Genomic DNA, 25,047 nt, shown 5'->3' on the forward strand with positions numbered 1-25,047 from the left:
ACCTCACAGGGTGTTTGCTGTGGGGGGGGGAAGGGAAAGGAGTTAGTAAGCCCCTTTGCAGTGGCGTAGGAGGTTAAGAGCTCGTGTATCTAATCTGGAGGAACCGGGTTTGATTCCCAGCTCTGCCGCCTGAGCTGTGGAGGCTCATCTGGGGAATTCAGATTAGCCTGTGCACTCCCACACACGCCAGCTGGGTGACCTTGGGCTAGTCACAGCTTCTTGGAGCTCTCTCAGCCCCACCTACCTCACAGGGTGTTTGTTGTGAGGGGGGAAGGGCAAGGAGATTGTAAGCCCCTTTGAGTCTCCTTACAGGAGAGAAAGGGGGGATATAAATCCAAACTCTTCTTCTTCTAAAAACACTTGGCGGGGGCCACGGGGTTCACACCATCACGATAGTAACTAGAAATATCGACAGACACGTTCTGATTTGACTCCCATAAATGAGGACCGTCTGTAGTGACCTTGGACTGGACTTCGACTGCGGAGGGCCATCCGTATGTATGTGCATGACAAACACAGAACAATCACAGAAGTGACACAGAGATGGGGTGCTGTGTGGTTTCCGGGCTGTTCTCTCCTGACGTTTCGCCTGCATCTGTGGCTGGCATCTTCAGAGGATCTGAAGATGCCAGCCACAGATGCAGGCAAAACGTCAGGAGAGAATGCTGCTAGAACACGGCCATACAGCCCGGAAACCACACAGCACCCCAGTGATTCCGGCCGTGAAAGCCTTCGACAAGACATTGACACAGAGATCCTTACAAGCTGTATGTTATCCCATCCCATCAACATTTTTGCACCACCAGGGGAGCGTCTCACCTTTCCGAAGGACTCGCTTCTTCGCCCGGATGTCCGTCTCCAGCTCTGCAGCTCGGATATAAATCCGCACAGACTGCGGGAGGTGCCGGACCGCCTGGGCTACCACGGCCTTAGCAGTATCCCCAGGTTGCAGCCGAGCAGCTTCCAGCCAGACGTCTTCACTCTGGAAGGTCCAGGAGAAAGAGAAGTGGCAGGCTTGTCATGTAAGCAATTAGCGCCACGTAGTGGGTGGGCCATGTCCAGATGCCGGGGCCCCTCCCCTTTCCTCCCCTCCCCCCTTGCATGCCACCCCTCCCTTGCATGCCATCCCTCCTTCCCTCCCCTCCCTGTCATGTGTCTGGACTAAAAGAAACCTTGCAGAGTATTATAACTCATAAGACAGGTCTCCACCCCGAGTCGCTTATTAGTGCCCTGAATATCCGCGTTCTCTCTCATTGGTGGTATGCTAGGAAGGAATGCTAGGAGCAGAACCGTTAAGTCATGTTGGTTTGTCCTGATGGCAGGCATTTTTAGACCCAGCTGGTCCAGGTCAGACTAATGCCAACTGATCTCAGAAGTGAAGAACGGTTAACCCTGGTTAACACCAGGATGGGAGACCACCAAGGAAGTCCACTGATCGTCTCTTGCCTTGAAAATTCTACAGGGTCTCCATGAGTCCCACACACATAAAGCTTCCTTACAGTGAATCAGCCTATCAGGACGTCAAGTTTAGTATTGTCTACTCCAGTGATGGCGAATCTTTTTGAGACCGAGTGCCCAAACTGCAACCCAAAACCCACTTATTTATCGCAAAGTGCCAACAAGGCAATTTAACCTGAATACTGAGGTTTTAGTTAAGAAAAAATGGTTGGCTCTGAGGTGTGCGTTACTCGGGAGTAAGCTTGGTGGTAGTTGTTGGCTTTGCTTTGAAGCAACCATGCTTTGAAGCAACTGGTGAATCACAACCCTAGGAGGGTTTACTCAGAAGCAAGCCACATTGCCAGCAACCGAGCTTACTCCCAGGTAAAGGATCACGCTTTAGTTCTTTGCATGAAAATCAGTGGGGTTTAACAGCGCTTAACAGGGTTACCTACACTGCTTCCCCAATAGGTCTTAGGTTTAATGCTAATAATCGAGCCCAGCGGCCCAGGCCAACCTAGATGTGTGGCGATTCCCCCCCCCCCCCACATGATGAACTCTGTGCGTGCCCACAGAGAGGGCTCTGAGTGCCACCTCTGGAACCCGTGCCATAGGTTCGCCATCACTGGTCTACTCAGACTGGCAGCTGCTTACAGGGTCTCAGGAGGAGGTCTTTTCTATCACCTGTTGCCTGGTCCTTTTAATTGGCGATATCGGGGATTGAACCTGGGAACTTCTGCATAGCAAATGGTCCCCCACTGAGTCACAGCCCACCCCACCCTACTGGCTGTGACCTGATGGAAATTTCAAACACCATATTATTGCACACAAGCATATACTTGTGTGTAGTGGCTAAGAGAAGGTGCACTTTAATCTGAAGGACCGGGTTTGAGTCCCCGCTCTGCCACTTGAGCTGTGGAGGCTTATCTGGTGAACCAGATTAGCCTGTACACTCCAACATATGCCAGCTGGGTGACCTTGGGCTAGTCACAATGCTTTGGAACTCTCTCAACCTCACCGGTCTCACAGGGTGTTTGTTGTGGGGGGGGGGGGGGCGGGGGGGGGAGATTACAAGTCCTTTTGAGTCTCCTTGCAGGATAGAACGGGGGGATATAAATCCAAACTCTCCTTCTTTTCTTCTACTGAGCTCAAGGGGCAGGGGGGACCTACACCTTAAATCCTTTCTTTTTTCTTCCTCTGCATCTCTCAGATGACCCTTCCAATATGCAGTTCCTGCTCCAGATTCTTATCTTAATATTCCTAACACCCATGGGAAACAAGCAGCATTTCCCTTGGCTTTCAGAAGAGCATTTAACGCCACGGTCACAACAGGAAGCTCCCGCTCTGGCCCTCATCAGATAATAGCTAACCTCAGATGCTAATTTCCGCCTCTTATCTCACAGCGCAAGAGATTACTAGGTCCTCTGTCAGACAATCACATTAAGTTCTGGCAGAAAGTGACGAGAATCCAGCGCGGAGACCGGGACAAAGACAAATCTCACCTTCGGGCACATTTCCGTCCCCTTCATGATGAGGTTGCGGGCCACCTGCAGCTTGCCAGTCACCTCTTCCAGGCGCGCGGAAGCAATCCAGGCCGGTGGGTGGTGAGGGTTAGTCTCGCGCACGGACTTCAGAAGCAAGCGGGCTTTCTTGATGTCACTGGCAACAAAGAAACGGAGCTTAGCTTCCTGCTCTGCATCTGGTGACGAGGTGGGGTGGGCAGAGGGTGAAAGGGGCATTTGGGAGAGCAAAAGCCAACTAAGGGAATGGTGGATGTTCAGTTACTAGGTATGGATTAGAATCATAGAGTTGGAAGAGACCCCAAGGGCCATCCAGTCCAACCCCCTGCCATGCAGGAACACACAAAGGCACTCCTGACAGATGGCCACCCAGCCTCTGCTTAAAAGCCACCAAAGAAAAAGACTCCATCACTCTGAAGCAGCGTATTCCACTATCAAACAGCCCTGATCTTCCTAACATTTATGTGGAATCTCTTTTCCTGTCCCTTAAATCCATTACTCCTTGGAGCGGCAGAAAAAAGCTTGCTCCCTGTTCAATATGACATCCCTTCAAATATTCATGTCACCCCTTAACTGTCATGTCACCCCTTAACTTCCTCTTCTCCAGACTAAACAGCCCCAGCTCCCTAAGAACATAAGAAAGAGCCTGCTGGATCAGACCTAAGCCGCTGCTTAAAGGGTGTGGAATCAACAGATCTCAGAAGAATTCAGTGACACTAGAGAACTGGTGGTGGTAAACCTCTGTGAAAAATAAATAGACTCTGATAGCATGACTGGGAAGGAGTGGACTTGGCTGCCAATATGATATTCTGGAAATCTGTACACGCTGCTTTATGGGACATATCTAGAACTAAAGATGCACTGCTCTCTGGGGTAAAGAGAACCCTAAAACTGGGTGGAATGCTCTACCTCCAGCTGTCCGGGCCCTGCGGGACCTTAGTGAGTTCCGCAGGGCCTGTAAGATGGAGCTATTCCACTGGGCTTTTGGAGGGGCCAGCCGCGGTTCTACCGCCCCCCACTGATACTGAAACGAAAGCTGCCTGTTTTTTTCCATCTTGGTAGGGCCCAGACTCCATCTTGGGCCCTGCCTATCCCCTCCTCTTTCTTTTGGCCTTTAGATCGGGCGCCTGCGTGTGTGTTTTTACACAACCTTTGTTGTTTTAATCTATATTTATTGTTACTAATTGCTGCTTGAGTTTTAATGGGTTTAGATTTTACGTTGTATTGATTTTCTGTTTTGGAAAACAGCCGTGTTGTGAGCCGCCTCGAACCCTTCGGGGATGAGGCGGCCTATAAATTTAACAAATAAATAAATAAAAATAAATAAAGGTAGCAGAGAAATACTGTAAATACATAGGCAATTTGTCCTGAAGAGGGAAGGGCCGTGATTAAGTCTCTGCTAGCTCAAAGATTTCAACCCCTCTCCATTTCACAAGTAAAGCTTGGCTATCTGCAAGATTCTATTCCCGCTAAGTGAAGAGATGCATCGGCCTCGCTGGTAGAAGCCCTCGAGGAAATAAAAGCTTACGGCCGAGTCAACGCGAACCGCCGCGCCCGTCGTCTTACTTGATATCTCCACCATGCGTGGGTATCATGGAATTCAAGTCGGTCAGGTAGCCCTTGGGATCCACCACCGTTTGGCCGCTCACGGAATCGGACACCTGGGAAGGAAACCCGGCGAGGAGTTGAGATCGTTACATTACAGCACGGAAACTCCGTACTTGTTGACACGCGTACACACCGCAATCACATTTGGAAGCGAACCCCTCCAATATTCTTCTGCAAGAGAAATCCAAACAATAAGCCCTACACGGCTTTGGTTTTGGATACAAGAGAGAGCGCATCAGCCCATACATTCCTGCCTGGGCACCGAGATCAGAAGAGGAGGCCCACCTGGATGCCCCACCCTCTCCCGAGGTCAGGATGGTGGGGGCGGTCCAGAGGGCCTTCTCAGCAGTGGCCCCTGCCCTATGGCAGTGATGGTGAACCTTTTCGAGACCGAGTGCCCAAATTGCAACCCAAAATCCATTTATTTATCGCAAAGTGCCAACGTGGCAATTTAACCTGAATAACCCCCTCGAGCAGGCCAGCCTGCTGTAGCCTCCAGCAAGTCCCACATGCGCCGCTCTGCGCCTCTCTACCATCTCTGCCCCACCCCAGGGCCGCAGCCACCTGGAGCACAGGCACCAGGCCTACCAGCCGAGTCCTCCCTGCTCGCTGAGGTGCACGCACATCAAGTCCAGCAGCCCAGGCCAGCCTAGATGTGTGTGTGGGGGGGAGTGATTTCCCTCCCACATGACGAACTCTGTGCGCACGTGCCCACAGAGAGGGCACTGAGTGCCACCTCTGCCCTATGGAATGTCCTCCCCCCCGAGGTTTGCCAGGCACCTGGTGAAGACCATCCTCTTCACCTGATGGATTGGCTGACTTCCTCCACTGGGAGGGGAGCCCCCAAGGTGTCTATAAACTGTATTGTCAAATGGGTGGGATTCCACTTCACACGTGCAAATTACACTTGCTGATTGCACCATTGACACTTGTTGATTGCACCCTTGACACTTGTTAACCAACGCAAAGGGTTCTTTCTCCCACCCTGGACATTCCACAGGTATATCTACTCCACTTGCTTTACTACCATCAGATCCTCTGAAGATGCCAGCCACAGAGGCAGGCGAAACGTCAGGAGAAAATGTTACTGGAACACGGCGATACAGCCTGGAAAACCCACAACACCCTACTGTCTGTACATTCTTCCCTTTTTTTGTGAGTGGGGTAGGTGTCTGAGATTTTAGGCTGTTCTAGGGTTTTGGGGGATGGGGTTTTATTGTGATTTTACCATTGGATAAGTTTTTGTGTGATTGTTATTGTAATCTGCCCTGAGACCATGGTAAAGGGCAGGGAATAAATGGAAAGACAGACAGAAAAAGCTCAATTGTTGCGCCGGATAACGTATTTTTTTTTAAAAAAAATAGAAAACACACACAAAGCTGCTTTCTACCAAACCAGACCCTCGGACCCAGTCACAGGTGTCAAACTCGCGGCCCTGCAGATGTCATGGACTACAGTTCCCATAATCCCCTGCCAGCACTCTTTAGTTTGGAGAGGAGACGTCTGAGGGGGGACATGATTGAAGTCTATAAAATTATGCATGGGGTAGAAAATGTGGACAGAGAGAAATTTTTCTCTCTTTCTAACAATACTAGAACCAGGGGGCATCCATTGAAAATGCTGGGGGGAAGAATTAGGACTAATAAAAGGAAACACTTCTTCACGCAACGTGTGATTGGTGTTTGGAATATGCTGCCACAGGAGGTGGTGATGGCCACTAACCTGGATAGCTTTAAAAAGGGCTTGGACAGATTTATGGAGGAGAAGTCAATCTATGGCTACCAATCTTGATCCTCCTTGATCTGAGATTGCAAATGCCTTAGCAGACCAGGTGCTCGGGAGCAGCAGCCGCAGAAGGCCATTGCTTTCACATCCTGCCTGTGAGCTCCCAAAGGCACCTGGTGGGCCACTGCGAGTAGCAGAGTGCTGGACTAGATGGACTCTGGTCTGATCCAGCAGGCTAGTTCTTATGTTCTTATGTAGTCCATAACATCTGGAGGGCCACGGGTTTGACACCACTCTACTCAGACTGGCAGCAAACATGCAGGGTCTCGAGCATCTTCTGCATCCCCTGGTCCTTCTACCATTGGTCCTTTTTGGAGATGCCAGGGGCTCAACCTCCCATACAAATCTATGACCTGCAACCACATGATCACAGGAGAAACTCCCTGAAAAATTAAGCGCGTTTGGATGAAGTGCTCCAATTGCAATTCGGATGAGCATCCAGCACGGCACTCTAAAGCCAACGATCGGGCTTCTTAAACCGTAAGAGAAACAAACCGGCAGCTCCCGTGGCTGTTTCGCATTGCCACGCTCCTTACCTGGCTGAGTCTCATATCCATCAAAGTGTTCCTCGCTTGGCCGATCTTCCTCATGTCCAGCTCACCTGTGCCAGGTGTCATCAGCCCAGGGGTCATCCCACCTGGATAGGGAGTGTTCAAGCCCCCAGGGAAGGGAGTGTTCAGACCTCCAAATTGCTGCAGGGAGAACGGGAGCAAGCAAAGTCGTTTCAAGGCTCAGATGAAAAAGAGCACGAACTCAACTTTCAGGCACAACTTGAGCAGTCAATTCAAACCCCGTCCCCAGAGGTGGGATCCGGCAGGTTCTCACCAGCTCCCGAGAGTGGGTTACTAATTATTTGCGTGTGCCGAGAGGGGGTTACTAATTGGGTCTGCTTTTCCGTTAGAAATTCCATTAGGTCCAAAAATCATAAAAGTCCTGTTGTTTCCTATGTGGCTGGTTAGCGAAGGTAGAAAACGGGAGATAATTCTCCTTGTTGGGCTGTTTTAAAAACATGTTTTAGAAATATGGTAAAGTTCCTTGTTTCAGGAAAGTATCCTTCTTTTGATTTCGAGAAACAAAATTAAGTATTTGAAAGTATTAAGTATTTGACAGGCAGTCAATTAGAGAAGTACTTGCTATAATGAGTTTAAATTATGGACAGAAAGATACCAGCTGGAAATTAGGAACTTTTTTTTTACAGTAAGAGTTTTTTACAGTAACAGAGAAATTATTAATGCCCCGCCCCTGGAATGCCCGGCCACGCCCCCGTCATGCCCTGCCCAGCCCCATTGGTGCTACGCCACAGTTTGAATCCCACCACCATGGGAACCTGTTACTAAAAATTTTGGATCCCACCACTGCCCCCCCCTCAAAAACTGTACTCCTGTTGAAAGCAGAAGAGGCAGACACAAATGGAGGAAGTAAAATGCAAAGTGGGGGGGGGGGACTGCTACCGATTGCAAATTCTCTGTCAGTGAGGCAAGAGAAAAGTTTGTCATCGTAATAGTGGCCTGCGGTCACCCATGCAGTTAAGAGTGCCTTTGAGTTTTCTTAATGGGGGCAGAGGTTTTTGCTGATTCCTAGCTACCGCTCAGCCCACGTAGCCCCCCAAATTCCTTACCGGGGGGGGGGAGGGCAGCAGGCCCTCGGGAACAACTTAATGGGGGTACACAGTTCTAGGGAGTAACTAGTAAAAATCACCCCCTCTTCTAATTACAGAATCTGCTATGTCAGGCTGTTCTGCTTTTGCCAACGAGTCCCGAGGGGTTTAATTTTCTTTGCTCACCGTCTGCCTGGGATCAACAGATGTGTGATTCTCCCCCGACTGCAAGTGCTTGGCAAAGAAACTGTCAGGAACAGGTGTCAGCTTCTCGTAACGCGGATTCCTCTGGCGTTTGTTCCTTGCGTCGCCAACTTCCGGAATACTCAGCCATTCCTCCTCGGTGACTTCAGCGAGTTTTCTCTACCGAGGACAGAGATAGTTAAAAACGTTAGAATTCGGGGAAACCTTTATATGAAATTCAGCCTGTACGGTCGCTGTTAATCTTTTGTTCATCCTATAAGAAAGATCCAGTTGTATTGGCTTTTAATGGCTATCAAAAGGTTATCAAAGCTTTAGAGGTGAATCACAATGTTGCCCTCTTGAAGTAGGACTGAAGTATACAACGGTGATTAAAAAAAACATACAACAGGACTGTGGAATCATCCTTAAAACATTGCCCCCTGGTATATACTGGGGCCTGTTCATGAAATATCGTTGCTGTGGTTTCTCTGTACTCCCCCTCTAATTAACAGTGATTAAGAGTTTCAACATCAGGAAAGAGGGGGGGGAATCCCACACTGAAATAGCCACGGAATCACCTGTTCAGTCATTCACTTGTTCTCAAGGGGAAGGTGAGACTGAGGCCAGAACAGGAGAAAGAGATGCTCTTACTGAAGGGAATACATCCAATGTCTATTACTCATATTTAATTCCCAAATATATTTCTTCTCCAGTCTCTATCCTGCAAGTTATTTATTTTAGTTTTTTGTCCTTGGCACCTTCAATGAAAAACAAGCAACTGCTCCCTCCTTACTTTCAGATCTGAGAACTGTTGCTGGATTTTGGGTCGTTCCATTCGGTATTTTTCAATCTCCTCTTTCTCACGCTGTTCTCTGGAAAACAAAAAGACAGGAGAATTGCCCTCTTTTCCTAAAAGGCAAACAGCAAATAACTTCAAAGCTCAGGAACCCAATCTTGGGCCAAGTAATCAAGCCAGACACTCTGGTTATTATATGGGATGTTCAAAAACTTTCGTCAGCCAAAAATTGGCTCTCAGAGGGGGTTCCAGAGATTTATGATGTGGGCTGAACTAGGAACGTCTTCTATAGGGTGTTGCTCCGTTAAAACACTGCGGGGGAAATAGCAACACAGTTGTCTAAGCAAAGTTTCAAAGCATTGCAACAGGGAGGATGTAGTTTAAGATAAATCAAGATAAAAGGATGTCTGGCTACCTCCTCCTCTCTCTGGCCAAACTCTACCATCCAGGTACCAGATGCTGCCAACAACGTGAAAATGCATCTCACGCTGAAAGCCCCTACCGTCTCTCTTTTCTCCTCTCGTCCATCCTCTTGTCCAGAGCGGCATAAATCGCATCCGCTTCCTCGTCATCTTTTTCGTAAGGCCCGCTAGAGAACAGGCTCCCGGCATATCCGTTGAACTAAAAAGGACAAAAAATGGCAGGTGTCAACTTTTCACGTTTCTAACCAGTTATTTACTTATGCCCTTTGCTTATCGCCCGTCTTCCTTACTGAGGTTCAAGGCGGACTTCAAAATTGAAGAGTTTTTAAAAATTAGCAAAGACTTCCACTGAACAGCGCTCTGTGTGCACATGTGTGTGTGTGTGCCATCATGTCACAACTGACTTATGGTAGGGTTTTCAAGGCAAGAGATGCTCAGAGGTGGTTTGCCATAGCCTGCTTCCGGGTGGGCTGAGAGAGTTCTGAGAGAACTGTGACTGGCCCAAGGTCACTCAGGAGGCTTCATGCAGAGAAGTGGAGAATCAATCCCAGTTCTCCAAATTAAAGTCTGCTGCTCTTAACCACTACAGCACGCTGGTTATCTTAACCAATGCAGTAGGCCCATGGATTCCAGATCTGGGAAACAGTACAAACAACAAAACAAAAGAAAAGGGGGGGGGGGGAAGCACCACGCCATAATGCAGCAAGCAGGTTAGACACAAAAGGCTCAACCCCACCCAGAGATTCAATACCATTTCATCCCAATAAGTCTTCTAATGCTGCATTTTACGGTAGGGGCAGTGGTGGGATCCAAAAATTTTAGTAACAGGTTCCCATGGTGGTGGGATTCAAACTGTGGGGTAGCGCCAATGGGGCTGGCCGAGGAGACACGTACAGGGGCATGCTGGCCGGGTTATTCCGGGCGGGGCATTCTGTGGGCGGGGCTGTGGCAAGGACGCGGCGCTGCGCCGGTCCTTGAGCAGGAAACTTGAATCGCACGCAGGCGCAGGCTGCCCACGCTGCGCCGGTGCACCTCCTGCTAGACTGCTTCAGAAGTTCCCTGTGCGCTACTGCTGAGAGGAGGAGGCGTAACTAAGGCAAAAAATCATGTGGACGCAAAAATCACCAATTAGTAACCCCTCTTGGCACAATAACAAATAATTAGTAACCTACTCTCAGGAACCTTCTGTAGAGAACTTGCTGGATCCCCCCACCCCCCCCCCCCCCCACCCCCCCCCCCCCCCACCCCCCCCCCCCCCCACCCCCCCCCCCCCCCACCCCCCCCCCCCCCCACCCCCCCCCCCCCCCACCCCCCCCCCCCCCCACCCCCCCCCCCCCCCACCCCCCCCCCCCCCCACCCCCCCCCCCCCCCACCCCCCCCCCCCCCCACCCCCCCCCCCCCCCACCCCCCCCCCCCCCCACCCCCCCCCCCCCCCACCCCCCCCCCCCCCCACCCCCCCCCCCCCCCACCCCCCCCCCCCCCCACCCCCCCCCCCCCCCACCCCCCCCCCCCCCCACCCCCCCCCCCCCCCACCCCCCCCCCCCCCCACCCCCCCCCCCCCCCACCCCCCCCCCCCCCCACCCCCCCCCCCCCCCACCCCCCCCCCCCCCCACCCCCCCCCCCCCCCACCCCCCCCCCCCCCCACCCCCCCCCCCCCCCACCCCCCCCCCCCCCCACCCCCCCCCCCCCCCACCCCCCCCCCCCCCCACCCCCCCCCCCCCCCACCCCCCCCCCCCCCCACCCCCCCCCCCCCCCACCCCCCCCCCCCCCCACCCCCCCCCCCCCCCACCCCCCCCCCCCCCCACCCCCCCCCCCCCCCACCCCCCCCCCCCCCCACCCCCCCCCCCCCCCACCCCCCCCCCCCCCCACCCCCCCCCCCCCCCACCCCCCCCCCCCCCCACCCCCCCCCCCCCCCACCCCCCCCCCCCCCCACCCCCCCCCCCCCCCACCCCCCCCCCCCCCCACCCCCCCCCCCCCCCACCCCCCCCCCCCCCCACCCCCCCCCCCCCCCACCCCCCCCCCCCCCCACCCCCCCCCCCCCCCACCCCCCCCCCCCCCCACCCCCCCCCCCCCCCACCCCCCCCCCCCCCCACCCCCCCCCCCCCCCACCCCCCCCCCCCCCCACCCCCCCCCCCCCCCACCCCCCCCCCCCCCCACCCCCCCCCCCCCCCACCCCCCCCCCCCCCCACCCCCCCCCCCCCCCACCCCCCCCCCCCCCCACCCCCCCCCCCCCCCACCCCCCCCCCCCCCCACCCCCCCCCCCCCCCACCCCCCCCCCCCCCCACCCCCCCCCCCCCCCACCCCCCCCCCCCCCCACCCCCCCCCCCCCCCACCCCCCCCCCCCCCCACCCCCCCCCCCCCCCACCCCCCCCCCCCCCCACCCCCCCCCCCCCCCACCCCCCCCCCCCCCCACCCCCCCCCCCCCCCACCCCCCCCCCCCCCCACCCCCCCCCCCCCCCACCCCCCCCCCCCCCCACCCCCCCCCCCCCCCACCCCCCCCCCCCCCCACCCCCCCCCCCCCCCACCCCCCCCCCCCCCCACCCCCCCCCCCCCCCACCCCCCCCCCCCCCCACCCCCCCCCCCCCCCACCCCCCCCCCCCCCCACCCCCCCCCCCCCCCACCCCCCCCCCCCCCCACCCCCCCCCCCCCCCACCCCCCCCCCCCCCCACCCCCCCCCCCCCCCACCCCCCCCCCCCCCCACCCCCCCCCCCCCCCACCCCCCCCCCCCCCCACCCCCCCCCCCCCCCACCCCCCCCCCCCCCCACCCCCCCCCCCCCCCACCCCCCCCCCCCCCCACCCCCCCCCCCCCCCACCCCCCCCCCCCCCCACCCCCCCCCCCCCCCACCCCCCCCCCCCCCCACCCCCCCCCCCCCCCACCCCCCCCCCCCCCCACCCCCCCCCCCCCCCACCCCCCCCCCCCCCCACCCCCCCCCCCCCCCACCCCCCCCCCCCCCCACCCCCCCCCCCCCCCACCCCCCCCCCCCCCCACCCCCCCCCCCCCCCACCCCCCCCCCCCCCCACCCCCCCCCCCCCCCACCCCCCCCCCCCCCCACCCCCCCCCCCCCCCACCCCCCCCCCCCCCCACCCCCCCCCCCCCCCACCCCCCCCCCCCCCCACCCCCCCCCCCCCCCACCCCCCCCCCCCCCCACCCCCCCCCCCCCCCACCCCCCCCCCCCCCCACCCCCCCCCCCCCCCACCCCCCCCCCCCCCCACCCCCCCCCCCCCCCACCCCCCCCCCCCCCCACCCCCCCCCCCCCCCACCCCCCCCCCCCCCCACCCCCCCCCCCCCCCACCCCCCCCCCCCCCCACCCCCCCCCCCCCCCACCCCCCCCCCCCCCCACCCCCCCCCCCCCCCACCCCCCCCCCCCCCCACCCCCCCCCCCCCCCACCCCCCCCCCCCCCCACCCCCCCCCCCCCCCACCCCCCCCCCCCCCCACCCCCCCCCCCCCCCACCCCCCCCCCCCCCCACCCCCCCCCCCCCCCACCCCCCCCCCCCCCCACCCCCCCCCCCCCCCACCCCCCCCCCCCCCCACCCCCCCCCCCCCCCACCCCCCCCCCCCCCCACCCCCCCCCCCCCCCACCCCCCCCCCCCCCCACCCCCCCCCCCCCCCACCCCCCCCCCCCCCCACCCCCCCCCCCCCCCACCCCCCCCCCCCCCCACCCCCCCCCCCCCCCACCCCCCCCCCCCCCCACCCCCCCCCCCCCCCACCCCCCCCCCCCCCCACCCCCCCCCCCCCCCACCCCCCCCCCCCCCCACCCCCCCCCCCCCCCACCCCCCCCCCCCCCCACCCCCCCCCCCCCCCACCCCCCCCCCCCCCCACCCCCCCCCCCCCCCACCCCCCCCCCCCCCCACCCCCCCCCCCCCCCACCCCCCCCCCCCCCCACCCCCCCCCCCCCCCACCCCCCCCCCCCCCCACCCCCCCCCCCCCCCACCCCCCCCCCCCCCCACCCCCCCCCCCCCCCACCCCCCCCCCCCCCCACCCCCCCCCCCCCCCACCCCCCCCCCCCCCCACCCCCCCCCCCCCCCACCCCCCCCCCCCCCCACCCCCCCCCCCCCCCACCCCCCCCCCCCCCCACCCCCCCCCCCCCCCACCCCCCCCCCCCCCCACCCCCCCCCCCCCCCACCCCCCCCCCCCCCCACCCCCCCCCCCCCCCACCCCCCCCCCCCCCCACCCCCCCCCCCCCCCACCCCCCCCCCCCCCCACCATTAGAAATTCCATTAGGTCCAAAAATCATAAAAGTCCTGTTGTTTCCTATGTGGCTGGTTAGCGAAGGTAGAAAACAGGATAAATTCTCCTTGTTGGGCTGTTTTAAAAACCTGTTTTAGAAATATGGTAAAGTTCCTTGTTTAAGGAAAGTATCCTTCTTTTGATTTCTAGAAACAAAATTAAGTATTTGAAAGTATTAAGTATTTGACAGGCAGTCAATTAGAGGAGAAGTAGTTGTTTCTGTTGGCAGTAGACGATAGGACTTGCTATCATGAGTTTAAATTATGGACAGAAAGATACCAGCTGGAAATTAGGAACTTTTTTTTTACAGTAAGAGTTTTTTACAGTAACAGAGAAATTATCAATGCCCCGCCCCCGGAATGCCCGGCCAGGCCCCGTCGTGCCCCGCCCAGCCCCATTGGCGCTACGCCACTGTTTGAATCCCACCACCATGGGAACCTGTTACTAAAATTTTTGGATCCCACCACTGCTTCTGGATCATCAGGCCGAGGTCCCATCTAATCTAGTATCCTGGTTCAAAAGTTGCCAGCAATACATCCAAATGGCTATTCAGAGGTCCCCAAAATGGTGCAAAGGTCACCACTGTACAGCCAGTGTGGCGTAGTAGTTCAGTATTGTGGACTCTAATCTGGAGAACTGGGTTTGATTTCCCACTCCTCCACATGAATGGCAGACTCTGGTGAGCTGGGTTTGTTTCCCAGCTCCTCCACCTGGAGCCTGCTGGGTGACTTGGGGCCAGTCACAGTTCTCTCAGAACTCTCTCAGTCCCACCTGATGTTTGTTGTGGAGAGAGGAAGCAGAAGGAGTTGGTAAGCCGCCTTGAGTCTCCTTATAGAAAGATATATATCTAAGTTCCTCCTCCTCTTCCTCCTCTTCTTCATCCCTTCATTGAACAGAATGCCGAAGTATATTTTAACTGCTATTTTACCGGAAATTTTCACATCCTCTTGCTGGCTCGGGGTCTTGAGCTGGTTTAAACTTTCTTTTAAAAACCCTCAAGAAACAAAAACAAAACAAAGGTCAAATGTCCAAGAAAGCTTTTCTGGTTCCCAAGGACGGTTGCCACTCTCCAGGTGGCGCCAGGACGTCTTGTGGTGGCACAGCTGATATCCAGATGACAGGGATCAGTTCCCTTGGAGAAAGGGGGAGTTTTGGAGGGCGGAGCCTATGGCAGAGGCCCCTCCCCTCACCTGGTTCACCCCTCCCCCAAATCACCAGGTATTTCCTCGCCCAGAGTTGGCAAACTGATAAGATCCCCTTCCAGCTGCGTAGCTACCACGGGGTAGGGGGGGGGGCGCCCTGCCTCAGACGCATGCCATTGGTGTCACATGGGGGGCAGAAAATCGACCCCCACGCTCCTCCCCCTTCTCCCTTCCCCCGCATCACCACCCCACAGGCCCTGCAGAAGCCCCGAACATCCTGGCGGCCCCAGGTAGGCTACTATTTGCAACGGGCTGAACTAAAGGAAGGGGGCCCCTGCCATTTTGCCCTGGGTGCCATTTCCCACACACACACACACACACACACACACACACACACACACACACACACACACACACACACACACACACACACCACCGTCCCCTTCCCAGCTGCAGCCCCGCTAATAAGCCAGACGACCTTCCAGGTGGGCGTCAAGGGAGGCTTCGGCGTTGCTGGTAATGAGTTGGTGATTGTCGACCGGACTCTGAGCAGTTCAGAGAATTCGTTTGTTCTCGGCTCGGATCAGTACCGTTCGCATTCATTATTATCTGCTCAGTGCTGGCGGAGAGCCCAGCACTTCTCAGCCGGCGTGTTAAGACTGGAACATCAATAAACAAGTGACATTTTCCCCTTGCCCGCTTCTCTCCAGTGCGGAAGAGAGAAATGGGATGCGGAGGGGAAGAGACAATGTGGTCAGGTTTTCAGTTCAACTGCTTTCCTGATGATAATAATATTATGAGACGGGCACAGGAAACAAAGGCTGTGCTTCGACAGGCATTTTGAAGAATTAACTGTTCCAGGTTCTACTATTTGAAGTATGCCTATCCATCTATCTATCTATCTATCTATCTATCTATCTATCTATCTATCTATCTATCTATCTATCTATCTATCTATCTATCTATCTATCTATCTATCTATCTATCTATCTATCTATCTATCTATCTATCTATCTATCTATCTATCTATCTATCTATCTATCTATCTATCTATCTATCTATCTATCTATCTACACTGTTTCCCCTAATATAAGACATCCCCGAAAAATAAGACATAGTAGAGGTTTTGCTGAAGGGCGAAATATAAGGCATCCCCTGAAAGTAAGACATAGCAAAGTTTTTGTTTGGAAGCATGCCTGACGAACAGAACACAGAAAAATAAGACGTCCCCTGAAAATAAGACATAGCACATCTTTGGGAGCAAAAATTAATATAAGACGCTGTCTTATATTCGGGGAAACACGGTATCCATCCATCCATCCATCCATCCATCCATCCATCCATCCATCCATCCACCCATCCACCCATCCATCCATCCATCCACCCACCCACCCATCCACCCATCCACCCACCCACCCACCCACCCACCATCCATCCATCCATCCACCATCCATCCATCCATCCATCCATCCATCCATCCATCCATATCCATCCATCCATCCATCCATCCATCCATCCATCCATCCATCCATCCATCCATCCATCCATCCATCCATCCATCCATCCATCCATCCATCCATCCATCCATCCATCCATCCATCCATCCATCCACCCATCCATCCATCCATCCAACCATCCATCCATCCATCCATCCATCCATCCATCCATCCATCCATCCATCCATCCATCCATCCATCCATCCATGGGATCCAAAATTTTTTGTAACAGGTTCCCATGGTGGTGGGATTCAAACTGTGGCAAAGCGCCAATGGGGCAAGGAAGCGACGTGGGGGTGTGGCCAGGCATTTCCAGGGGCGGGGCAGCACCCAGGAGTAGGAGCTGTGGCAAGGACGCAGGCCGGCCATGCCTCGGTCCCCACATGAGGACGCACGCAGGCTAGGCTGCCACCTGCACTGGTGCACCTCCTGGTTAGGATTGCTTCTGTAGTTCTGTGCGCCACTGCTGAGAGGGAGGGGCGCCACGTAAGGCCAAAATCACGTGGCAAAATCACCAATTAGTAACCCCCCTCTCAAAATACACAAATAATTAGTAACCTACTCTCGGGAACCTGTGAGAACCTGCTGGATCCCACCTCTGCCTAACACCATCCTCCCATCCCCCTACCTGCCTTCCCCTTGCCCCAAAGACCAAGCCAAGCCTGATGTGGCATGAGTGGCAGCCGCCACCCTCCCCATTCTGGTACCCCCTTCCCCCACCCATCATCTCCCAACCCTCAAAGACCAAGCCCCACATTCACTGCTTGTCTTCCTCTCTCTCTTCATGGTGCCCTCCTGATCGCTTCAGGTAAGTAAAACACAGTGTCCCACCCCGGCTCTTACCCCCCCACCCCCACCCAGTCTAGAGCCCGCTGTATTTCGGGGTTTACTGCTAGTACCTAAATAAATAAATAAATAAATAAAGCCACCCTCTCTTATTGCCGCTTGATCTGCTCCTTAAGAGCAGGAGCAGCAGTGGTATGCAGGAGGTTAAGAGCTCGTGTATCTAATCTGGAGGAACAGGGTTTGATTCCCAGCTCTGCCGCCTGAGCTGTGGAGGCTTCTCTGGGGAGTTCAGATTAGCCTGTACACTCCCACACACTAGCTGCGACCCGCTGTCACAGCTTCTGGGAGCTCTCAGCCTCCACCCACCAGGGTGCTTCTATAGAGGGGGAGGCAGAGCCTGTGTCCCTTTGAGTCTCCTGCAGGAGAGAAAGGGGGATATAAATCCAAACTCCTCCTACTTCTTCTTCTTCTTCTTCTTCTTCTTCTTCTTCTTCTTCTTCTTCAAAGCCACAAAGCTGGGAAATAAATGCAGGCTGGGACTGTCCACCCACTTTTTGCATGGACAGAAACGGTGTCCGTAAAATCAACGCAAACAGCGCCCGCTTAGCACCCGATGAGATCTGGCCCGTGAAAAACTGCAGTTTTCCCTTTGACAAAAGACAGCAGAGACGTCTTAATAGATTCATCCAGGGCGGAACAAAGGGCATGCGCCTGCATTTAAATATCCTTGCATCTTTTTTTTCTTCTGATTAATTACAAAAGCTCGTTTCCCCGCCTTTGTAATTAAGAAGTGGGGCAGATGGCTTAGGCTCCATTTTTAAAAAAGAAAAGAAAAATGCCCTTTCATGAGAGTTCACTTCCATCCCGGCTTAAAAGGCCAGTGTAGATACTGCTACGTTCTTGCCCAAAAAGCAGAAAATGACCGACATAAATGAACGGTCCGAGAGGTTACAGCACTGCAAGGCCGGGAGAGGGATTTGTTGGCCCTGATCCCGAATGAGGGATGTGCAGTTAATCAATTGATTAACTGCTGAAGGCTTTCACAGCCGGAATCACTAGGGTGTGGTGGGTTTTCCGGGTTGTATGGGCATGCTCCAGTAGCATTTTCTCCTGACGTTTCACCTGCATCTGTGGCTGGCATCTTCAGAGGATCCAATGGTAGGAAAGCAAGTGGAGTATATTTACCAGTGAAATGTCCAGGGTGGGAGAAAGAACCAATTGCACTGGTTAAGAGCAGCAGTGGCGTAGGAGGTTAAGAGCAGGTGTACTGTAATCTGGAGGAACTGGGTTTGATTCCCAGCTCTGCCACTTGAGATGTGGAGGCTTATCTGGGGAATTCAGATTAGCCTGTACACTCCCACACATGCCAGCTGGGTGAGCTTGGGCTAGTCACAGCTTCTCAGAGCTCTTCACCATGTTTGTTAGGAGGGGAAGGCAAGAGACTGTGGGGCCCCTTTGAGCTCTCCTTGCAGCAGCAGTGCTGGGGATATAAATCCCAACTCCTCCTCCTCCTCCTCCTCCTCCTCCTCCTCCTCCTCCTCCTCCTCCTCTTCTTCTTCTTCTTCTTCTTCTTCTTCTTCTTCTTCTTCTTCTTCTTAAGTGTGATTTGCATGGGTTAAGTGGAATCCAACCATTTTAGCGTATGTATGTAACAATGAAGTTGCACAATCAATTAGCGAGGGCATCTGCATAGCAGTTGCCTGGCATTTTAATCCATTTAATTGCTTCCTGAAGAGAGACATCCTGTGTCTGGGTGGTGTTCACTAATCCGGCCACAGATGCAGGTGAAACGTTAGGAACAAGATCTACCAGACCCCATCCACACAGCCCGGAAAACCCACCACAACCAGGAAAGTAACTGTTGCCCTGTAGGGTTAGACTGCCAGTTGGCTGTATCTTTATCTGTTGCCGAACCTGGGGCACCAAAACTCCAAAATAACTCTTTTCACACATTCTCTGGGAAAACAGGAGAGGGGGAATCTCTGGGGATAAAGAGATCCGCTGCAGCCAGCTGTAGCAGAATCGGCTTTCTAAAGCTGGGTGCTTCATTACCTTCCAATAAACACTTCTGATCAAGCATCTAGAGTCCGTTTATTGACTAAAGGTCCAAGACCTAACACTGTTGTCCTGTCGCCGAGTGTTTATGTCTCCCTTCTGTCCAGTGGAGAATAAAACAATTTGCAGTTGGGATAGCATAAACTGTAGAGAAGGGGTGTCGAACTCTGGCGCTTCAGATGTTCTTGGTGTAAGGAATTCCATAGAAGCAGAAATAAAAGGCTTTTTTGGTGTAAAAGACCGTTTATTCAGACATCCTAGAAAGCCTTCCTCACCACACCGACGCAGGAATAAAAGTCTCCTCAGCAGCACACAGGTTATAACTCTGTCCATCCCATCCCCCTCCCCGGCCTCTATGGGAACGGAGCTCTCATCTCTTCAAGAGATAAGGTCTCCGCCGCAGATGCTGGCCATCTACTTCGGTTATGGAATGTGAAAGTCAAGGCCTGTATGCTGCCCTACCATCAACACTATTGAATCTCCTTTTACACTCTGCCTCCCTTGTAAAGACTTCTCCCCAGGTTTAAAGCGAAAGGTGCTGAAGGAAAAGCAGAAATGAGGGCGGGCCAATATTTTCGGAATAAAACCCATTGATTATACCTCCAGAGGAATATCCCAACTCCAAGAGACTAAATATTGCAAGCCGCTTACATTAAAACGAGTCCAGGATGGCGCCACTTCAATGCTTGTGGCCATCAATTATAGTCAGGTGGGGCCCTCCGGCTGGTCGCAAGGCTGGTGGCATCGGAACGGAGCCCTCCTTGAGCAAAACTGAAGGAAGACAGGATGGATATTATTATCACTTAGAGAATTAGGGCAAATCCAACCGGCAGTGACATCATTAATCACTCTTTAGTAATCTGAAAAGGTCCCATCAATCTTTTACCCAGTTTTGAAAATTTATGAAGGTCTCTGAGATTTTGCAGACAATACACCCAGGCTTCCACAATACTCAGCGGGAAACTGAAGCGGTGCTTATCCGCTTTGAAGGTTTTGGGAGTCTTTAGCCTGGTTGTATGTGCGTCTGGACCATTTTCCACCCTCGCCAGAGATGAAATCCACTGCTGAAACTCCTCGAGGACTAACGCCTCGCGAGGTAGTTGGCGCAACGGAGGGAAGGACCGACCAGACAATTTCTCAAGGGGGTTTTTTATACCGCTATGAACCGCATTATTATAGGCGATTCTGCAAACGGACTAACTCGCACTCAATTGTCTTGGTGGTAGTTGCGTAACAACGAAATATTGCCCAGGGTTCTGTTCGCTCTTCTGACTCACCGTCACTTTGAACGGTAGGCGGGTATCACCGGGCCGCCCCCAACAAACCCAGAAAAGCTTTCCAGAACTTTGAAATGAATTGGGGCCCGAAGGGTCGGAGACCAATCTAACGGGGCCAGGAGGCAGACGATAAATATGCTGAATGAACAGACGCCGCTAACTTAGGAGCCGAGGGGATGGAAGCACATGGGATGAAATGGGCTTGTTTAGAAAATAAAGTCCCACCACCACCCACAAGAACCCGTGTTGCCTTGACTTTCTTGCCAAACTGTAATAAAATCCATGGAGATGACTTCCCAGGGGCGTGGGAGGCCACCGGAGAGGCTTTCCAACAGACCATGGGGTTTTCCCGAACGGGTCTTGGCTTCACTGGAAACAGAGCAACCTTTAATACATGTCTCGGATAAGTTCCAGGCATCACAATACCACCCTAAAATTGACGGGCGGACCAAATGCAGAGTTTTGAGGAAGCCAAAATGTCCAGCCGAGCGGGCATCATGACAGGCCTCGAGAACCTGCTTTACCGGAGGGGAGGCAGTGACGGCAATCAACAACTTCTGCCGCTAAACAATTCATTCTCCAGAGGCTAATGGTGGGAGTCCACCTTCCTCCGCTATGGCTCGCGCAGCTCACTTCCTCGAAGTTCCGTGAGAAAGGAGATGACCAGGCTGGAGAATGGGTAGAGAAAGGGAGGAGTGGACGTCTGAGATCCGGAGTGACAGCCAGCCCCACTGGGAGGGGAGAGAACAGTGCGCCGAATATCTCCGGTAGCGGCAGCTCCACCCCTCCTCGGTAGCGCCGAGAGGCGCATCAGCCAGTTTGCTCTTTTCCGGGAAAAAAATGGCGAGTGAAGCAGAAACAGAAAGAAATCATTGCTCCAACGGGTTTACTTCCACTGCGGACATCTTGAGGTATGGGTGGAGGGCGCTAAGCTCTTGTGATCCGGACTAAACTTGAAAGGGGTGTTTAGCCCCTCCAGCCAGTGGTAAGCCAAATTGGAAAGTGCTACTTTGAGGTCGCAGTCGCTCCATCTCTACAGTCCAGTTGCTGAGCCTTCCAGCACCGGAGTAATTTCTTTGATAAATAAGCATCAATGAACCAGCCTATCATCTTTATTTCCTCTGCAACAGGGTTGCTCCAAGCTGCCATCCGAGGCATCCAATGGAACCACAAACGGAAGAAAGTCTGGGCCAGGAGAATTGTTTCCAGGATAGGTTCGGGTAGTAAAGCTGATTTAAAAGCTGAAAAGGCTGTCTGGCATTACCTTTAGACCAGTAAGGGCCCCGGCTTGGCAGCGCCTGTGGATCTTTACCCACTTAGTGCGTATAGGGGTCTGTAGTGAGCGGGAGAGAGCCGTTCAGCTTAATGGTGGGGTGGCATAAAGTCACGATAGAAATTATGCAAAACCCTAGGAAGAGTTGAGTTCCACTTCCGATTGAGTAGGGGCAGGCCATTTGGAGGATCATGTCAATCTTCAGCAGGATCCATTTTAAAGCCCTCGGAAGAGATCCGGTAACCCAAATAGTCGATAGAGGTTTGGTGGAAACAACATTTAGAAAGTTTGGCAAAGAGGAGTTGTTGAGCAAAGCTGCTTTCAATACTTCCAACCAATGCTCTGCTCTATCCATGGTTTGGGAATAAATTAAAAACGTCATCTATAAGTACACCACTACCCCTTTAGGCTAATAAATCATGGAGAACCGTTGATAAGGGCCGCCATAAAGCTCCTGGGGCCTCTACCTTAACCCTAATGGCATTATTGGCATTCATACTGTCCAAATTTCATCGCGGTTAAATGCAGTCAAATGTTCATAGCCTTCCGCACTCTTGACCCTGTAGTAAGCTTCTCTTTAAGTCCAACTTAGTAAAAATGCGTCCCCTGCCCAATGCATCTAAAAGAGTCATGATTCAATGGCAAAGGGTATTTATTGGACAGGGAAAACCGCATTGAGTCCCTTTCGGTAATCCGCGGCAGAAACCTAAAGACCCATCCTTTTTTTTTTTTTTACAAAACAATACAGGAGCAGCATGTGTTTGGTAGTCCACGTATGAATCCTTGAGGAAATTTAGGTTCTTGTCTAAGAAGGCACGGCTCCTTCTCCTCATTGGGACTCATCGCGGTAGATTCTACCTTTGGGCAGTTGCACCCCTGGCTGTAATAATTTATTTTGCAGTCAGCAGTGTGTCTCTATGGGGTGGTAATTGATCGCATTCTTGCTCCTGAAATACTCTACTGGCTAAATCTTGGTAAGCCGGGTGGAATGCCGGTAGAATCGTGGGAGCAATTAGAGCGTGCATCATGATATTGAAGCCAAGGTATGTCAGGGAGAAGGTGAGTTTTCCAATTCATGTGTTCTCCGCTTAGGAGAGGGTCAGTGAATTCTAAGATCCTTTCCTTCCAAATGAATTTTGGTTCATGCAACAACAACCATGGCATGCCCAGAACTATGGAGTGTTTGACACCGGCGCCCAGAGATAAAATTCAATTTTTCTCCCAATGGTCACGGCACTTGAGCGAGAGGACCGTTGGCGCTTTTGAACTGGCCGGTCCTTCGACTTCAGGAGGATCAAGCAAGGTCATCCATTTGGGTGGTGAACGGTATGGAAGCTTAGCTGTAGGGGACTCAGACTAGACAAGCTCCTCCGCCACCTGGAAATGCATTAAACAATGGGGAGCAATCTGCAGAATCTTACAAAGGGCACTGAGGCTATAATAATGCAGTATGCTTAAGCGGGTTTGGCCAGAACGCTTGAGATTGTATTTGGGAGCTTGCCTTCACTCACCGTCTGGAGTCGAACCCATATCCATGGGGGTTGAAGAGAGGCAAGCGGCTGCTTCCCCCTCCCTCTGGGTGCGTAACCAGAATTGCCTTAGACCAGAAGCCGATTCGCTGGGAAGCTGCCCGATTTGCGCGGTGGTTTTGGCAGATGCAAGGTCTTGTAGCGCGCCGAGCGTTGGTGCTTCTGTTTTTTTTGGGCAGTTGGCGGCTAGATGACCCGTCTCTCCGCATGGTAAAGCATTAATAATCCTGTGACGCATGACTGGCGCTCGGAGGTGGTCTCGGTAGAGCTGCTGGGCTTGGCTTTGGAGTCGCAGCGGTGAGTCGAAGGCGTTTTAATGGGCGGCCTCGACGCAGCGTAATCCAAACGAAGAGGGCGCCTACCTGGGATCCTGCAAGTCGATCCAATCAGCAATAGTGCGCGGGGATCCTAATAAGAAACACCATTTACGCGCCAGTTTGCCGTGCGACAGCATCCGGAGAAGTATTCACATTTCATGCGCTCCAGGCCGCACTCAGGAGAGAGGAGAGTTCCAACCGCGTTTAACGGAAATTCATACGGTGCAAAGCGAGCAGTTTGCCTTGCTGAATAGATTTGATGAGTGCGGATGGCTTCATTTTCCGGCACCTGGATCTTTGGAAGCTGGAAGCCCTTAGGAAGGAGCTTTGAGGAACGTACGGGCAATCGCGTGCGGAAAGTATCCCTCATCTTGCAGATTCAAAAGAGTCACAAACCAGTTCGCCGTCGCCTATTCCAAGACGCGGAACCCACATGTCCCACGTATTTTTTCAAGGTTTCAGACCGTACAGATCATCATAGTCCTCCCATGTGGGCATCGAAGTTGTGGGATGAAGTAGGAAGTTTGGAAGCTGTCCCATCCGGAAACGGGCAGGTATTGAGGTCTGTAATATCCTCTCTCCGACGCCCTTAAAACCGGGCTTCAGCGGCGTAAGGTTAGCGAGGATTGAGGCAAGCTGGCAGGCGTGCAGGGCCGGAATCGCGTGAGGTGGGGCCTGGTACCAACGCTCGCGCCGCCAGTTCTGGTGGAGGCCGGTCCTTGAAGAGTGGCAGAAAGCCAGTAGCAGGACCCAGCAGCTGGCCGCTTCTGGCGCTAATATTGTACCAGTGACAGCGTGAGACTCCAACTTGGGGCATCTTGTTCTGCGCTGGGAACTTCTTCAGTTCCCTCCGCTAAATCTCTCCTTAAGCCGAGTCATAAGGTATCCTAGGTGCGCATGCAAAGCTGCTTCTCTCGCTCCAGTTTGGCCAGTTCGGCCACGCTGAACCGCTGCAGTGTTAGATTCACTTTGCGCATCGGGAGCCTGAAGCAGCCAAGGCGATTGGACGCTGTAAGTCCAGTTTAAGAGTGTTCCAGGACTTTGTATCATGGACTGATATGGTTCTGCACATATTGCCGCTATGCTGCGTCTTTGGCACGGTCCACCTCGAGTTGGATTTACTTTGCGCCAAGCTGTTCCCTTCGGGTCTCTTTGCAGGTTTTCACGCTCTTTGCTGCGGCTGCTCGTTCTCTCTTCCCATAGCTTGGCGCTGGCGTCACGGGTCCATGCTGCTGCTTGGGTATCTCGCTTAGTCGCCCAGCACTTCCCTCCATCCCAGCTCTCTTTGATGGAGGGGGGAATAGATCCAGATGGGAATGCAGGTGGCCTTCGATTCCTCTTCATCAGAATGCTTAGGACATCGCGGCTCACTGGGTGGCTCCATCGGGCACCTCAGGTGCAGCTGCTGCTGATCCGGGATCTGGGGGGTCCCATCGAAGTTGAGTATCGATACCCCTCCCAATCCCCCATATAGTCCCGGTTTCAACGGTGGTCTGGAACTGGCCCCAGTGCTATGCCAGGGTGCATCTCACTTGGAGCATCACCAAAATACCAATCCAGGAATGCGCTCAATGACCTCCTGTGTTGCCGCGCAT

At 54.7% G+C, this 25,047-nt stretch overlaps 1 protein-coding gene across 1 annotated transcript in view; it reads right to left on the minus strand.

The window, feature by feature from the left end:
* The window catches only part of PRPF6 (pre-mRNA processing factor 6), a 57,079-nt gene extending 32,810 nt beyond the window's left edge, over nucleotides 1-24,269 (minus strand). The window contains exons 1-10 of the mRNA XM_048497927.1: nucleotides 24,135-24,269; nucleotides 21,598-21,666; nucleotides 17,553-17,648; nucleotides 9,429-9,547; nucleotides 8,924-9,002; nucleotides 8,134-8,310; nucleotides 6,887-7,042; nucleotides 4,524-4,618; nucleotides 2,940-3,096; nucleotides 820-982 (exon numbers count right to left, since the gene is read on the minus strand). Coding sequence (XP_048353884.1) covers nucleotides 820-982; nucleotides 2,940-3,096; nucleotides 4,524-4,618; nucleotides 6,887-7,042; nucleotides 8,134-8,310; nucleotides 8,924-9,002; nucleotides 9,429-9,547; nucleotides 17,553-17,648; nucleotides 21,598-21,666; nucleotides 24,135-24,269 — 1,246 coding nt within the window. The remainder of the gene's footprint in view (nucleotides 1-819; nucleotides 983-2,939; nucleotides 3,097-4,523; nucleotides 4,619-6,886; nucleotides 7,043-8,133; nucleotides 8,311-8,923; nucleotides 9,003-9,428; nucleotides 9,548-17,552; nucleotides 17,649-21,597; nucleotides 21,667-24,134) is intronic.
* Between the last annotated feature and the right edge of the window lie 778 nt (nucleotides 24,270-25,047).

Source organism: Sphaerodactylus townsendi, linkage group LG05 (assembly GCF_021028975.2).
Source record: "Sphaerodactylus townsendi isolate TG3544 linkage group LG05, MPM_Stown_v2.3, whole genome shotgun sequence".
Lineage (NCBI taxonomy): Eukaryota > Metazoa > Chordata > Lepidosauria > Squamata > Sphaerodactylidae > Sphaerodactylus > Sphaerodactylus townsendi.